The sequence below is a fragment of the Eumetopias jubatus genome, unplaced genomic scaffold, assembly GCF_037043125.1.
Source record: "Eumetopias jubatus isolate StellerSeaLion01/CBP00866 unplaced genomic scaffold, mEumJub1_p1.0 scaffold_15, whole genome shotgun sequence".
NCBI classification, from domain to species: Eukaryota; Metazoa; Chordata; class Mammalia; order Carnivora; family Otariidae; genus Eumetopias; species Eumetopias jubatus.
Genome location: NW_028274821.1, coordinates 23,070,562 through 23,088,135, shown reverse-complemented (window position 1 = coordinate 23,088,135; position 17,574 = coordinate 23,070,562). Strand labels below are relative to the sequence as shown.

General features: G+C 42.1%; 1 protein-coding gene across 1 annotated transcript; it reads right to left on the bottom strand.

Annotated features, from left to right (window-relative positions):
* Positions 1 to 4,274: 4,274 nt before the first annotated feature.
* On the bottom strand, positions 4,275 to 13,744 carry LOC114203579 (spermatogenesis-associated protein 31D1-like). The gene is made up of 4 exons (XM_088018805.1): positions 13,604 to 13,744; positions 9,463 to 9,508; positions 8,834 to 8,894; positions 4,275 to 8,595 (listed from the first exon to the last, which is right to left on the bottom strand). Exons 1-4 carry the CDS (start codon positions 13,742 to 13,744, stop codon positions 4,275 to 4,277), a joined length of 4,569 nt encoding a protein of 1,522 aa, XP_087874931.1.
* Between the last annotated feature and the right edge of the window lie 3,830 nt (positions 13,745 to 17,574).

The window sequence follows — 17,574 nt, the reverse complement described above, 5'->3', positions numbered from 1 at the left end:
GCTATCAAAAAAATGAAATCTTGCCATTTGCAATGACGTGGATCGAACTAGAGGTTATTATGCTAAGTGAAATAAGTCAGTCAGAGAAAAACAATTCTCATATGATTTCACTCATATGTGGAATTTAAGAAACGAAACAGGATATATGGGAAAGGAGGAAAAAAATAAAACAAGACAAAATCAGAGAGGGAGACAAACCATAAGAGACTCTTAATCATAGGAAAGAAACTGAAGGTGACTGGAGGGGAGAGAGGTGGGAGGATGAGGTAACTAGGTGATGGGCATTAAGGAGGGCATGGGATGTAATGAGCACTGGGTATTATATAAGACTGATGAATCACTGAACTCTACGTTTGAAACCAATAATACATTATATTTTAATTGAATTTTAAAAAATAAAAAATCTACCTTGAAGAATCGTAAATATTAAATGGGATAAGATACATAAAAGCATGTTTTACAAAACTGAAGTACAACAAGCAGCACTTAATTTTTCTAAATTAAATTAAATCTGGATCAGAGCCCCCATGTTGAAGGAAGGTATCCAATATTAGTCATCACTGGCAATGGGGATGGGGCGGGGAGAGGCTTTTGCCATCAGGCAAATATAAAATATCAGGCAAATATATAAGAAAAAGACTCTGCTCTTGGGTCTATCATGGTTGCCATTGGGATGTTCATTGCCCAAGCTCCACTGGCCCATTAATAGGCCAGTGGTTGTATAGCCTCTATGCCCAGTGCGGCAATGCAGAATTTTGATGCAGCTCCCAAGGTAATGCCGCTTGATGATCATTCATCTCAGCAAACATCATTTCATCCCTTAGAAAGATTGTGCTGTCTCCCAGAGGACTTCCACACAGAACCCATCCACTCAGGAACTCAACCTTACACCCTTAGTATCAAGTCACTGGAGCCACTGGTACCTTTAGGCAACTCTCCTTTCAACCCAGCACCTACATCAATGCCTATCTCCTCTCTCCTGAGAACACCTGGTGAAAATTTTCCTCACCCGTAAGAGTCTGGACAGGACTGTACAACAGGTGCCTCACAACTTCTCTTTGGGGGTCAGGAAACATGAAAACCATTAATAACCCCTGAGACCAGAAGCTCAGAACTTCCTGTAAGACAAAAAGGGAAGTTAACTTTTATTCCTTCTGGAGTCCCCTCTGGCAGGGAATAGAAGCAGCAATCAGTAGCTTGGTAAAATATCCTGCCTCAAATGAAGGCTGCCTTAAGCTGGGAGAGAATCCCTACAGAGGAAAATTACCCAATCTTGTCATTGCCAGCCCAACCTCCTCCCCACAGGGAAGCACGGCTACACTTATATATGAATCCGTTCTTTCCCTGCTTCCCCCACCCCCACCAATGAAGGAAGGAAGAGACCTTGAGTCTCCTGGGAGAAATAAGGAGGCAGCCTCTACAAGTCTCTGAACCTGCCACGTGGCCTTCCTAATGAAGACCAAATGCGCCCTTGTGACCCCAGGAAAATAGCCCAGTTTAGGCTCTGATCCAGGACCAGTGGAAGTTCTAGGGGAAGAGCCTCAAGAGAAGAGCCCTTTCTCATAGCCTGGGCTCTTTCACTGCAACCACCGACTGTGGCACAGTTATCTGTGTTAGTCCTTCTGATGGCTGCCTCAAGGAATCTGATCGCCTTAGGCACCACCTGGCACCAGAGAAATGCTCAATGCCTGAAGCTGGGAACTGGGGTCACCATGCCCAATCCACATTAAGGTACCAATCAATACATGCGTTTTGTCAACCCTGACGTTACGTTTAGAGTTTAAGCTTGAGGTTGTAAAAATTCAGGTAACCCATTCCCATTGCATTATGTGTCAGGGACAATTCTTCAGGCACCACACTATATCACGTAAATAAGGTACCAATCAATACATGCGTTTTGTCAACCCTGACGTTACGTTTAGAGTTTAAGCTTGAGGTTGTAAAAATTCAGGTAACCCATTCCCATTGCATTATGTGTCAGGGACAATTCTTCAGGCACCACACTATATCACGTAAATGACACTCTCCTAAAATTTCATAACACTGTGATCCCTGACTGTGGACACAAAGCACATCTTTTTCTAGAGAAATTGATCTTCATCTCTCTAATCATTTTTCAGCTAATACACTTTCTTAGTTTTTTATGATCGTGATGCTTTCCCATAGGAACAGGAATCTGGAGGAAAGGAAAACAATCCTAGAAGCAGAAAAGTAGTATGAGATCACTCATGGATGGTGTTACTAAGTCATTTGGACAGATCACTTCCTAGGTGTTCTAAGTGTCCAAATTCTGTCTCATTGCCTCATTCAATATTTCTCTGAATGGAAGCAATAGACATTAGATATGACTTGTTATGTGGCCCCAGCTTATTAACCCTTTCAGCCTTCACATCTCCCTTAGTTAGACGTGCTCAAGCCATAGGTAACGTGAAAAATGTCTCAAAATGGGAGTTACATGCTGTAAGATCCCTAGTACTGGCTTTTCCGTCAACTGGGTGACCAATTCTCTCTCATGTTCAAGCTATGAGAGTTAAATTTGAAATGACGGGTGTACTATATTAAATATATTAATTAATAAGAATAGAAATTAAACCTTGCAACCTGAAGGGTTTCTTCCTCTATAAGCTTGACTAGGTCTACAAAAGCTGAAGGTTACTTCTTTAGACCTATGGTCTGGGAGCTAGGGCAAAGTGGAGAGACTGTGGTAGAGCCGTATGAGACATAGTGAGCCGGATGAGACATATTACACCTACTTTTTCCTCCCCTCTAAGGCTGACTACAGTAGTAGTCAGGTGGTCCTGAGGGCTCATTTTACTTTACAATTCAGGAAAAACCCATACAACCTTTACCTCTCTATACCACCTTTCCTTCCTTCTTTGGATGCTCCAATCACTTTGATGTTTACTTACCAGCCGCCACTTCGTTTAGCCATTAAACAGTTTTGACCTTGATGACTTGGATATGAATGAGGACAAAGATCCACTTGGCACCTTTGGCCACTTTTGCTTCAGCAAATTGAGTAGGGTGTCCAAGAAGAAACCCTTGCATTAGGAAGACTTCTAAGAAGAGTCCAATGATCCCCACTTCCTGATGTTCACACCCTTGTGTAATTACCCCTCCCCTTGAGCATAGGCAGGACTTAGTGATTTGCCTCTGACTAATAGAATAAAGGAAAGGTAATGGGATGTCATTTCCGTTATTAGTTTACCAAAGATTGTAACTCCTGTCTTGTTTGTAAACTCTCTCCTTGCTTTGATGAAGTAAGCTGCCATGCTGGAGAAGCCCACGTGACAAGGAACCAACCAGCCCTAGCCAAGAGCCAACAAGGTTCTGAGGATCCCAGTCCAACAGGCTTTGAGGAACTGCATCCTGCCAACAACTGTGTGAATGGGTACAGGAGTTGGCCCTTCCCGAGTCAAGCCTTCGGATGAGAATGTAGCCTCAGCCGACAGCTTAATTGCAGCCTTGAACCAGAAAATCCAGGTAGGCCTCGCCTGAATTTCTGACCCACAAAAACTGTGAGATAATAAGTATGTATTTTTTAAGCCACTACATTTTGTAGTGTCCATTACACAGCAATAGATAATTAGTGCAGTCCTAAATTACTGTAACCTTGGCGTAAAATGTTGCATGTTTGGGAAGGCAGGCACCATAGAGGAGGACAACGTCCCTGGCAACATCCCTGGAGGTACTGTCTTCATGCTCAAAGACTATCCCGTATACTCTTATGCTGAAATGGTATCATTGGGTTCTAATAAGCCCTGAGTAGCCTCCAGGAGGTGAGGCCTAGGTGACATAGTAACTCATCCCACCCAACAGATAGTTTGGGCGCAGATGAAGAGAGAGTTTGAACCAAGTTCTGCTCTTTAAGGGTTTTTCTCACTTTGTAAAGGCCTGAAGGTTTTCAGAGTAAGCTTTTTGTACTTTTTATGAAAAAAAAAAAGTAAATGTTTTAATACAGGACATCTGAGCAGGGTCAAATAAAGGACCCCAGGATGAAACTGAGAAGGCCACTGTCCAGCTTCTTACAAGGGACTGGTGCACTTATAGAAGCCAGAGAGGAAACCAGTAAGAGCTGAACACACTTCTTCCTTTCCCTAAGCACAAGCCCCAGCCCCAGTCCCAGTGCAGCACACAGAGAACAGCACTCTCTATTAGAAGAAACATTTATTGAGGAGGATTGATATTCTTAGTTGTGCTGAAGGTTGTCCTCATCAGAGGATATATTGTCATGACAACTGTGAGGCTTTCTTAACAAGGATGGAATGATTTCTTCAGGGAAATTTTTCTCTGTGGAAGTGCTGGAGAAGCATTTTCTGCTTGAGTAGAAGAGTCAAATCACTAAACACAGTACTTTCATCAGGGTCACCCCTGGTGGCCGAAAGGACCTGGCATACTTGATGCACACAGGTGGGGCTTGGATGAGACACAGGCTCCCCGGAAGGCAGAGAAGAAGGGGGTTGACTCTGGCTTAATAGCTGGCCCTTGAAGGTCACAACTTTTCGGGGATCTCTGACCCTGTGTCTGTTCTGTCTGACACTGCTAAGACGGTTCTGGTCAGCACAGACGGCTTCATGGCTGCAGGACTTGATACTTGCCCGTTTCTTTTGTTGTGGCTCAGAGAGAGCCCAATAGTTGGAGGAATATCTCTGGGCAGGCCCTACCTGGGCCTGTAGTTCCTCCTGCTGCTGGCTTACTGCTGAGGCCTCAGATCCGTACCTACATGCCAGCTTCTCTTCTAGGACCTTCCCAGTGGTAGTCATGAGCTTGTGAGCTTCAGGGGGCCCATCGCTCACAAAAGTAGTCACACTTTCAACTGGGTCTTGGTGCTGCACTAAGGTTGACATGAACTTGCCTTTTTGCTGGGGACATTCCTGCTGCCCTGTGATTTTTTTCTTGGACTTGATCCACTGAAGGAAGTGCCTCATCTTTTTTCTGAAGTAACTTTCAGGAGGAAACTGTTCATTCTGTGACAGAGATGGGGAAGCACTCTCTAATTTTCTGTCCTCAACACGGTAGCTCTCCTTTCTGCCTGCAGATGTCCCTACTCCTGAGTCCTCACTTCTACATTTTCTTGCTTTGGAATCATCCTGAGGTCTCACTTTCCTTTCACTTTTTCTTTGTGGGAAATTCTTAGTCTGACACTTACGGAAGGCCACCTTAGAGTCCCAGGACTCCTGCTGCTGCCCCATGCTAATTCTGCTATCCTCCAATTGGACATGCAGCACCTGGGATGCTTCCAAGACCCCGCTGCAGACACTCTGGGACGGAGTCAGTGAAGCCTTGGAAGTCAAGCTATCTGAAGTAAGGGGCATGTCAGTGGGACATCTTTGAGCCTGGTTATGTTCCTCACTCTCCAACTTAAACTTTAACTCACGCAGAAGCTGTCTTTTCAGCTCTGATAGCTTAGAATCTTGGGGAACCAGTATTTTTGGTGACGGATGTTCAGTGGTCAGGGCAGTTTCTACCTTACTCCTACTGACACTTCTCATTTTGGAGCTTCCCAACTCACTGGTTGTCAAGGTGTCACAAGATTGGGATTGAAGAGTACGGAGCTCCTCGGTGTCGAATATATCCGTGGACAGGTTGGACATGGCAAATTCTTCTAAATTCTTCTCCACCATCACTTTGCCCTGTACCATTTCTACTCTGTTGCTGGAACCCACATTCTCATGCCTTGGCTCATGTCCAGCCGCAGCTTGCCTTGTGGGCACCTCTGGGCCACATGTGTTTTCTGGTACAGTCTCACTGGGTCTGACCTGAGCTCCGATGCTGTGTGTAAGGGGCTGAAAAGTCTGGCTGCCACACTCAGGTATCTGGATGCACTGGGCAGGACTCTGGTCAGTGTGAGAGTGTGATGCCTTCAGGACCCCCCGTCCTGCATTGCCCACAGATAACATAGTAGGGAGAGGATGATCCAGGGTGGGGACTGAATTTGCTGTTCTCACCCTGTTTCCCAAAAAAGTTTTGGAGCTTCCCTCAAGGGGTTTAAAAAACTCAGCTTTGGAATCCACCCCAGAAATATGCATGGCTGAGGAGGGAAAGTCAACTTGGGGAAGAGGCCATGTTTTGGCTTCTCTCAACATATAGAATTTTATGGATTCAAGAACCCTGAGGGGTAGACCCCACCTCTGACTCATGCGAAATCTTATAATATGTGCCTCTAGTACCTGTCGTGTATTGGGATCAAGAAAAGAAAGTCCTAGAGTGGTGACCTGGCAGTAAACCCTACCCACCGGAGTCTTTTTTGAATTTGTGTTTTCTGAGGTAGTCTGGGAACTCCCAGAGAAAGGCAATGTATTGTCATCAGCCAGCCATGAATAACACACACCTATAGGAATCCTACCCGCTGTGATCTGCCAAAACTTCTTGCTCATATGTAATCTAAGAGCGCTTTTGATTTGATTCTGGTCTGTCTCCTTCCTTGAGACATTTAATAATTCATTCCCTGAGTGATTCCTTGAATGACACACACAGTTACTTGTTGTCTCCAAGGCAGCCCTGTGACCCTTCACTAGGTAGCATTCTGAGACCCTTTGTGGGCTCTTCTCTAGGATATACCCAAGATTCCTCCTCATATCCTTCCTTAGCTGGGACTTTCTTGGGACCCTCTCACGGAATCTTCCTGAGAGATTCAGTTCAGTCTTTGCTAGATCCTTGCTACTATGGCCCTGAAGCTCATAGAATTGTGAGTGAACATGTCTGCTTTTTCGCTGAGAGATTCCTGTTAATTTACACTGAGGCTCCATCAGTGCTAGGGACTCTAGGTTTCTACAGTCATGGAGGCAGGAGCATGGGATTACCTCCCTTGGACTATGTAACTCCCATGTGTCCTGGGGTTCACAGGTGATATGAAAATGGCCAGGAAGGATGGAGACTGGTACGTGGGCATGGGATGACCGGCTAACCAATGGAAGGTTGGGAGCTCGAGGACAAATGGTTTCTTGAGATTTCTGGAACACAGGGACTAAACCCCACAAGCTTTCCTGTTGCTTCTGCAACAGATGGCATTCCAGGTGTTCATGTTCAGTCAAGGTATGAGAGTCTGACTCATTCTTGGATCTATGGAAAGACACTCCACAGTCCCTAACCTGGGATGAAGAAGATGGTATGATTCGGAGGCAGGATTGAAAATGGGCCTGGGTGTTCACCTGAGTGAAAGGTAGGGGCTGGGATTGGAACAGGGTTTGAGGCAAGGGTTGGAGATGTACACTGGGGAGAGGAAGGTGATGGGAACGAGAAAGTGGTGCAGATACTAGATTGTGCATTTTGACTGCAGAGGTATTATGAATTCCATTGAATAAGACAAAGTGAGACCCTAGTGGGGAAGTACTACTAGAAAACAGGAGAGTGGCTACTAAGGACTCACTGTGCAAAGAAGGAAGACCCCAGAAGAATTGGCTATATTTCTGAGGCAAGTTCTCCCCCAAAGACTTGACGTGGAGGAGCTGCTGATAAATGTGCAGCTGCTCTGGTTTGCCTTCAATATTCCAGCCAGTTTGGGGGCCTGTGGTGACCTGTACATCAAATGGCTGCAGCAAATTCCCTTCAGATGTCCATTGGTATTCTGACCACATTTGTTTGGAAAATGGCCCCTCCTCTTTTACTTTCTTCTTTAAAATCTGGAAAGCCATTCTATTCTTCATTTCTCTCTCCAAGAGTGCCTGGAAGTGAAGGCCAGGGAAAGAAATTGCACTGACCTCCTTGTGCTTAGTAGCAGAGTCTCTCCAGAGATAGGTTTCTGGTAGATGGAGGTAAACTTGCTCTTGCTGAAAACTGGAGTGTGCTGATGTGGGAAGGTACACGTTCTTGGCCTGAGCCTGACAACAGGAGAATTCTGAAACTGACAGGCTTGAGCAGTCACTACCTCTAATTGTTGGGACATAAGTGGACAACCTACCAGGGCTATCTGGAGATGACTTCACAGGATCAGGCTTCATTGAGATGGACATTGATTTAGATTGAGTCACAGTTAAAGTGCAGTCTGGCGGTGGTAAAACAGACAAGGTTGGTGGTGTATGATGACAAGCAAACGAATCAGTGGGATTCCTTGCCTGGGACAGATTTGGTAAGAGGGTGATATCTTGTGAAATGGTGGGGTCAAGAGCAGAGATGGTATTCAGAGGTAAAGTGGCCTCTAGTTGGACGACAGGATCCCCTTTCTGAATGTCATGTAGTAGGAGAGGGGGAAAGGCGAGGGGCTGGGGTATGGAATGGGTCACTGGGAATTCAGAATCCAAGGTATTTGGCTCTAGTGGCAGGGACTGCCCGGGGGGTGAGGGTAAGAAAAAGTCAGCTAAAGAGGTCACTGGGTTAGGTGAGAAGATAGTGGGGTGGGGTGGGGAAGGCTCAGGCAAAGGCACTGGTAATAGGTCTCCTGAACGGACTGCTGAGAAGTCAGGGAATGAAGTGAAGGATGAGTCAGTCACAGGAGCTGTGGAAACCAAGGGGATCACGGAGGGAGTAGCATCTTCCAGGGCCTCTGAGAACAGCAGCCGATTGACCTCAGCCGTTGTGCTATTACACACCTCACAGAAGGGATCTGGACATAAGAGTTGACGAAAGTGGATGGTATCATGATGCTGACCTAGGGGGCTGAGGAGACAGGAGGTACAAAGCTGCAGCCCGGACCAGAACAAATATATGTGACCCTGGCAGATCTGGCAAAGATAGCCCCCCCCTCCCCCACCAACATCCCCAAGACTTTCACATTCTAACTCTGATTGAATTTCCATCCCATGTCAATCCCGGGTTTCCCTGAGGCCCTTAGAAATTCATAGACTCTGCTTTAAAGGGGGGGGGGGGTCCAAGATAGAAGGTAATGTTTAGTCACCTTTGCAGAAGAGAAAGCACCTTTCTTGCCTCCTTTACTTCACTCTGGCAAGTTCTCCCACCTGGGAAACCAGGAGAATGATGAAGATAGAAGCAAGAGATCTTATAAGAGACTGAGTAGAGTGTCCTTTCAGTGATACCCTTGGTAGATTGGACTGGGACAACACCAAGAATTAGGATATAAGATCACATGATCAATGAAAGTAAGACTTATATTTTTTATCATTCACAATGGGCTTTTGTATGTATTATTTATCCTATGTGATACTGAAAACCACCCTATGAAGAACACAGGGCAATGGATACCTCAAAGAGGAAGCTGAGTATCCATGACGTCGTAGGTCTTTCACAAAGTCAGGAGACAGAAGTTCTGATTTTGACGTCTCACACAGCCACCTATTGGGCAACACCCATTGCCCAGATCCATCACTGCCTCACGTAGAGCAGGGAATCTGAGAAGGGTTTTGTGCTCTGATTGCCTTTCCATAAGCCTCTCCTCTGAGGCCTCTGTTTTCTAAGAGGGACTGTATCTAGTAGCTGACCTCCTCAGAGATCATGGACCTGAGCCATCATGAAAAGGACAGGAAGGGTCACCCTTGGAGAGCTCAGGTGGAATAGGCAGAACCTTACCTTTCAGATTCCCACCTTTCCTCCTCCTCGTGGCTCTGCCCTGACGCTAGAACAAAAATAAAAGAATGAGGGGTTGGGACGTATCTCTCACTCTTCTCTTAGAATGGAAACGTTCCTTATCCAAGAATAGCAGGACTTTATTTTAATTAATAGAACTTTGTGTTCCTTGCTTTTATCAATTTTTAAAGGTGATAAAATGTTTTCAATACTTACTTCTTTGAAAAACTCAAAAGAGGATTTTGTCTGGGAGATCCACACTTGATATTCTCAGTCAGAAGTCCTTTATTCAATGAGGACATAGAAACTGAAGCCCGACAGTCACATCTGTGCTCCCTCAGGTAGGACCCTGTATGCTAGGACATACCTTAAATGCCTGGCTCTTCTCAGAGGCTTAGCACTGTTCTCCTGAGCAGCCCAACACAAAGGAAGGCTTGTCCGAGTGATGCTTGACATGGGACTGACCCATGATCAAGTGCTGGAAAACTTTGTTCTCTTACACAGATCCCATACTCTCGAAATGACCCAATCCAGGACTATGGAATCCCTGTGTTTGGGATTTTACCCAAGACAAGCCACCATACCCACATAGACCGTGAGTTTCAAGTAGAAACCTTAGTCTTTCCTTAACCCTTACCCCTGCCAGATCTCTCTTCCTAGAGCAGTGAATGTCTATTCTTTCTTTAGACTCCTCATTTTAGGTGTTTCTCTGACCCTAGCAAACTCATTTGGAAATGTGGGGAGAGGAACAGGAAAATAAAAAATCATTCTCTGAAGGGCAACTTCTGGTTCCAGATCTAACATTTAAAAAGCCTGGGAGTCATCACTTCAGTCTGTGAAAGAAGCAAAAAGCTGAACAGATTAAAAATCAATGACTTTTCTTGGAACCATAGTGAAAACCCACTACCCCAAATCTTCAGAGGGTGTCAATGCAGAAAACCATAGTTTAGATTAGTTTACCTAGAACAGAAGCCACCGGAGGCTCTGCACTGCTCTCCTGGTAGGAACACTTAAATAGACACTGACAAATTGCTGGAGGATGCATATGGGCTAGCATGAGAGTGAGAAACTGCTGGAGTCACAATCTAATGGGGGACCCCCACTTATTTATGGTTTTTCTTACCAGGAACCCCACCTGATTCTCACAGTAAAGAGCTACAAAAAAAAAAAAAAAAAAAAAAAAAAAATTGCTCATATTTCTGGCAGGGGAGTGTAGGGTTGGAGAGAAAGGTAACCATTCGAAAATATTCCCAGAGTGTTCTCCATAACAGAAGCCTACTCAGCAGGGGAAAACCCTACCAGAGCCTTATGCCACATGGGAGAAGGCAAATTACCCAACTACAGCAGCCTCCTTAAGTCCTCCTGTCTCATCCATGGAGTGGAACGGAACAAAACAAAAAAACCTTCGAAACACTTGTGAACATCACAGTCCAGGGACATAAGCCCATTAAAAGACTGTATTTAATCATATCCTCTCCCCTGACACCTTACCAAAGTATTGACTGGGCTCTGGTGTAGTAACAGGATCATAGCTATAAAGAACTGCAAGGTATGTGTTCTATTTAGGGAGATTTAGGGAAACCTAAAGACACTAGGGGAGACAAAAACAAGGACACTAGAGGAAACTGAAGCCTCTGACATGTATAGCTACAGTAAATTTTAAACACAGCCCAACACCTAAGCAGATTAACGTAAGACATCACATTAAAGGTCTGTTTACTTCAGTTCCAATTACCCAATACATCATGTTTGGCTTTCAAAGAAAAATTGCAAGGCATGCTAAAAGGCAAGAAAAAGCAATCTGAAGAGACAAACCAAGCATCAGGTGTACGTTCAGATATGACAGATTTCAGAATTCTCATACATGGTATCAAAAATAACCATGATTATTATGTTAAGGGCTCTAATGGAAAAGGTAGGCAACATACAAAAATAGATGAGGAATGTAAGCAGAGAGAGGGAAATTCTAAGAAAAAAATCAAAAGAAAATATTAGAAACCAAAAGCACTATGAGAAATGAAGAATGCCTTTGATTGACTCATCCGTAGGTTGCGTATGGTCTAGGAAAGAATAAGTGAGTTTTCATAAAACTCAGTAGAAACTTTCCAAACTGAAATAGAAAGAGAAAAAGAATTTTTTTAATGCTAAAATCTAGAATATCCAAGAACTGTGTTCCAAAATGTGTAACATATAGGTAATCGGGATACCAGAAGGAGAAGAAAGAACAGAAAAAAATGTTTTAAGTAATAATGGCCAAGGATGTTCCAAAATTAATGACAGATTAACCATACATTGTGGAAGTTCATACATGGACATATCATATTCAAACTGTAGGAAAACAAAAGGAAAAATTTTGAAAGAATCCAGAGGAAAATAAAAACCCTACCTCTAGAGGAAAAAAACATAAGAATTATCACCTATTCTCATAAACCATGCAAGTAAGAGATTGGAGTGAAATGTTTAGTATTGAAAGAAAAAAACCACCAATCCAAAATGTTATACCTCGTGAAATTATCCTACCAAAGTGAAAGAGAAATAAAAACAGGGAACTCATCAGCAATAGACCTACCCTGGAATAAGTGGTAAAAGAAGTATTTTGGGGAGAAGGAACATAACTCAGATCTACACAAAGAAGAGAAGGAATGAATGAAGATAAAATAAAACTTTCATTCATCTTATTCTCAATTGACCTAATAATAATAATAATAACGTGTTGGGTGATTTTAGTATATGGATAAGTGAAATGAATGGCATCAATGTTACTAGGGACTGGAGGAATTGGACACTCCTGCACTATGAATTGGTAGAGCGTTACATGAAAGTGGACTTAGATTAGGTGTAAATGTATATTACAAACTCTAGGACAACCACTAAAATAGTTTTAAACAAGGAATAATTGGTATGCTAACAAAAGTGAGAAAATGGAATTATATATAATGCTTGTTTAAAACCAGAAAAAGCAGAAAAAGAGGGGAAGGATAGGTATAATGAATAGTAAATAGTACGGACCGCTAGAGATATTAATCCAAGTATATTTAAAAACCACTAAATGGAAGTGGTCTAAATTCACCAATTAAAAGAGAAGACTGTCAGAGTAGATAAAAACAAGACCCAATTATATGTTGTCTATAAAATAGCCACTTTAAATATAAAGATACAGATAGATTAAAAGCAAAGGGACAGAGAAAAATGTACCATGCTAACACTAACCGAAAGAAAAGAGGAGTAACTGTATTATTTTGGACAAAGCCGACTTCACAACAAGGAAAATTGTCAGGGGTAAAGAGGAGCATTACATAACAACAGAGAGGTCAATTCTGCAAGAAGACACAACACGCCTTAACATGTACACATGTAACAACATAGTGTCAAAGTATGTGAGGCAAAAACTGATAGAATTGCAAGAAAAAATGGATGAATCCACTGTTATTGTTGGAGATTTCAACAGCCCTCTATCAGAAATGGGCAGATTCAGCAGGTAGAAAACCAGAAAAGATGTAGTTGACCCAAACAACACCATCAATCAACTTGATCTAATTGACATTTATAGAAAACCTCATCGAACCGCAGAATACACATTCTTCTCTAGCTCACATGGAACATTCACTAAGATGGACCACATTCGGGACCACAAAACACACCTTAACGAATATAAAATAGAAATCACACAAAGTATGTTTTCAGACCATAGTAGAATTAAACAAGAAATCAACTACCGGAAGATAGCTGGAAACCCCAAAATGTTTAGATTAGATTAAATAACGCACTACTAATACACAGGTCAAGGAAGAAGACTCAAGAGAAAAAAAATATTTTAAACCAAATGAAAATTAAAATACAACTTAAGGGGTGTCTAGGTGGCTCAATCAGTTAAGCACCTGGCTCTTGGTCTCAGCTCAGGTCTTGATCTCAGGGTCATGAGTTCAAGCCTTGTGTTGGGCTCCACACTGAGCCTAGAGCCTACTTAAAATAAAATAAAATAAAATAAAATAAAATAAAATAAAATAAAATAAAATAAAATAAAATAAAATAAAATACAACGTAAAATTTGTAAGATTCAGTAAAAGCATCATTTGGAAGTTGTTAGCTTTGAGTTCATCTATTTGAAAAGAAAGATTTAATATCTCTGAGGGACTTTACTTACCTGACTGACGTCTCTCTGTTTCAAAAATACTGGTGAACAAGGTTTCCTCTTTAGGTAGCACAGCACCAGAAGAAGAAGCCCCACCCCACAGAGGAAGGCAAGGATGGGAAAACCTAGCAAGTTTAATTGGAGTTCAGCCATGGTGCAGTAAGGCTTCTCAGACAAAGATGATTCACATCATTTGAAATGTACTGCTGCCTCAGGCAGCTGGGCATTGAGAATACACGTTCTAGACTAGAGTTCCAGGCCCACATCACAGAGCTTTAGTACAGACACCAAAGGTTCTTGAGGGTGGGGGAGGGGACAATACAGGCGAAAGAAACTCAATGCAACCCTTCCCCCACTCACCAGCGCAGCAGATGTGTCCATCATTCTATGGCCCTTTAGATGCCTCCAACCTACCTTCCTCCTCCACCTATTCACCATATCATATCTTTACCTTAGTGAAATTTCCTCGTTCCACCTGTTACGCTGATAATACCTGAGACCCTTTTTACTACGTGGTGATCTCACTTTGGACCTCACATCATCTCTGAAAGTTTGCTATACCCAGGGATTTACATGGCCAAGGTCTACTCTCCCTTCAGCTGCAGCTCTCCCTCATGCATTTTTACCTGGATGAAATTAGAAATAGACTCAGCGCCAGCCCCCCCCATATCTCCTCAAAAGTACTCAAGTTCACTAAAGAACAGGAGAAAGCAGAATAATCTGTACCAAGGAACAGAAAGGATGACAAAGAGGGAGACAAGGGCATGACACACCCATGGACCTGTGGCACACAATTTAAAAATTTTAGTAATTCTTTTATTTCCCCAAATCCCTCTTAGGCTATTCACGCCCTACAGGTTCTCTTCCACACATATAGTGTCCACCCTGCTGCTCCCTCTTTCTTCTCTCTGTCAAATCCCCCTTCTTCCCCCCAACATTTTTGAAGATTCCTTTATTTTACAGAGCAAATGTGCTGGATCACAGCCCACAGGACCAAACTCATCTTGATTTAGGAAGTGGGCTCCTCTAGCATCATGTCTAATGAGCACAATTGTAAGTATATTTAGCAATACCATTTGGCATTTTTTGAATGACACCTATGCTTACTTTTTCCATGAAAAGTATTTTTCCCACATACCTTCAAACTTTTCACCAAAATACCTATTGTCATCGCTACCAGTTTTAAAAATAATGTCATTTTTGTTGATGGTTTATATGTATTTATTTCATCTCCACATGCCACCTAGTCATTTAATTGTTGGAACCCTTACAGCTTCATTATTTAGATTATAAACTGTTGAAATTAAGCCCTGTATCATTTCCTTACTTGACTTGCCTATATTCCCTCTCTGATGAATCAGTCTTGGCCCTAGACACCCAATCCTTTCCCTCCCATATGAGGAGAGTTTACCAATAATGACAGCTCCTTTCTTTACCTCTCTTCTCCTGCATCCACAGCTTCAGCATTGTCTCTACCCAAAAGGAAGGTACACTTCAAACCCACCCCACTTCACATACCCTCCCTTGACTGAAGGAGGGATGTCTGTTAAGAAAAATCCCTCCACATATCTTTGCATCTCTGGAATTGTTTTTAAATAGGAAGTGTGATCTTGACAGTCCCTAAGGCCCCTAGGACTCACAATTATAAAAACATCCTTTAAAGTCCGAGCAAGATAAGCTCCACCCAAAAAAATTTCCAAGTGAGAAGGGGTTATAAATATGGTACATCAAATTTATTTTTCAAAAATGGCCTTGTTCTAAAAGAGGTTGGGAAACTGATCCAGATTAAAGGAAACTAAAGATACACAACTAGATGTAGTATGTGATCCTAGACTAAATCCTGTAAAGGAGGTTTATACACACACACACACACAAACGACATTACTTGATAAATTGATAAAAATGGAATGTGAATGGGAGATTAGTTAAAAGTTTCATGTCAATGTGAAATTTACTGAAGGAGATAACTGTGCTGTAAGAGAATATTCTTTTTCTTAAGAAATACACAATGAAAAATATTCAGGGAGAAAGTGCATGATTCATGAAATGTATTCTCAAATATTCAAGAATGTATGCATAATTTTTGTATGTGTGTATGTGTGTTCCTATGTAAAGAGAAGGGGAAGGAGGAAAGGAGAGAGAGATTATAAACAGGTCAAAATCTTACTAGGTAAATCTGGATAAATGGTATGGTTTTACCATGTATGCAACTTTTCCACAAGTTTATTTTCCAATACATACATTTCAGAAATGAATTTAACCCAACCTTTGAAATTTCTGGCATTGATTCCAGCTGCCGCTACCTCCACCATACTCAGACCCCAGATGTGTGCCATGCCAACTTTAAAACAGTTGTCTCAGGTTCTGTCCCACGCGAGAAACCTGGGATCCTCTCTGCACATTTGAAGCATGCTAACATTTCAACAAGGTTTTACAAAATACTGGCAAAGAGCACCCCCACTCAAAAAAAAAAAAAAAGATTTTAGAAATTATGTGCAATATAAAACAAACAGAAAAGAACAAAAATTCAACTTGTTAATTAACACGGAACCCCTAATTTCTTTTTCTCTAGTGCCACCAGGTTGCTCGTCTCCTGGGTTTTGCAGTGTGAATGGATTTGCCAGCATTTTGTTTGCTCTGCTAGTCAGTTTCCACTCCTCCACCAGATTTCCATCTTCCAAAAATATGTTGACATCTTTTGTCTTATAAGCTCCCCTTCTTGTCATCCTTAAGCACTTATATTTAAATCTTTTACTTGTCAACACCTTTACTGAAATATAGTTCACATACCATAGAATTCACCCACTTAATATGTATAATTCCTTGATTTTCAGTATATGCACAGACACATGCATCACCACAGTCAATTTTAAAACATTGTCATGACTTGAGAGAAAAAAATCTGCAACCTTTTGCTATCATTCCCCTATCCCATCCTCCCACCAGCTCTAAGATGAATCTACTTTCTGTCTCTAGACTTCCCTATTCAGAACACTTCATGTGAATGGAATCGTATGTGGTCATTAGTGACTGGCTTCTTTCATTTCACATAATGTTTTCAAGGTTCGTCCATGTTGTGGCATGGATTGGTCTTCTTTATTCCAAAAAATATTATATCATATGGATATGTCATATTTTATTTACCCATTTCACAGTTGATGGATGTTTGCATTGTTTCTGTCTTTTGACCTTATGAATAAGATAACTGTGAACATTTGTTTACAAGTTTTTGTGTAGACCTATGTTTTCATTTCTCTTGAGTATATACCTAGAGGTGGAACTGCTGGGTCATATGATAACTCTATGTTTACCATTTTGAGCAGCTGCCAGAATGTTTTCCAAGACTGCACCATTTTTTATTCCCACCAACATTGTGGGGGGGTTCTAATTTCTCCACATTCCCACCAACACTTGTATTCTCTTTTTGATTATAGACATCCTTGTGGGTGTGAAGTGTTAGCAAATACTGGTTAAGATTGGCATTTCCCTAATGGCTAATGATGTTGAGCATTTTTTTCATCTAATCTTTTACTTTTAATGGCATTTTGGGAAAGAGGGGAGTGTTTGATCTACTGTGTTTAACTTGAAACACAATAGTTCATTTGAAAAGTGACAGGACAAATTTTTCTTCTAAATATTTGAAAACAGAGCAGTGTCAAGTCTTTATTAACATAAAGTGTTCTCCTATGGTTTTTGCAAGTTACAGTTACTGTGTGATTAAGGGACAGTGAAATCGTGCCCTGAATTTGCTCTGTAAGATTACTTCTTGTGTGGAGTTGAGGAATTCACTCAAATGGCTCCTCGGGGTTGACTCTAAGGCAGAGCAGAACTGATTGCCAAAGCCTCTAAAGCTCAGTGCTTTTTCGTCACCAATGCTGCACACATCTGTTGGGAATAAGTATGTTCCGCAGGTGATAAATATCAAAGAAATGTGAGAGCTTTGACATTGGTACATAGCATATGTCTCAGAGAGGGATGGCAAG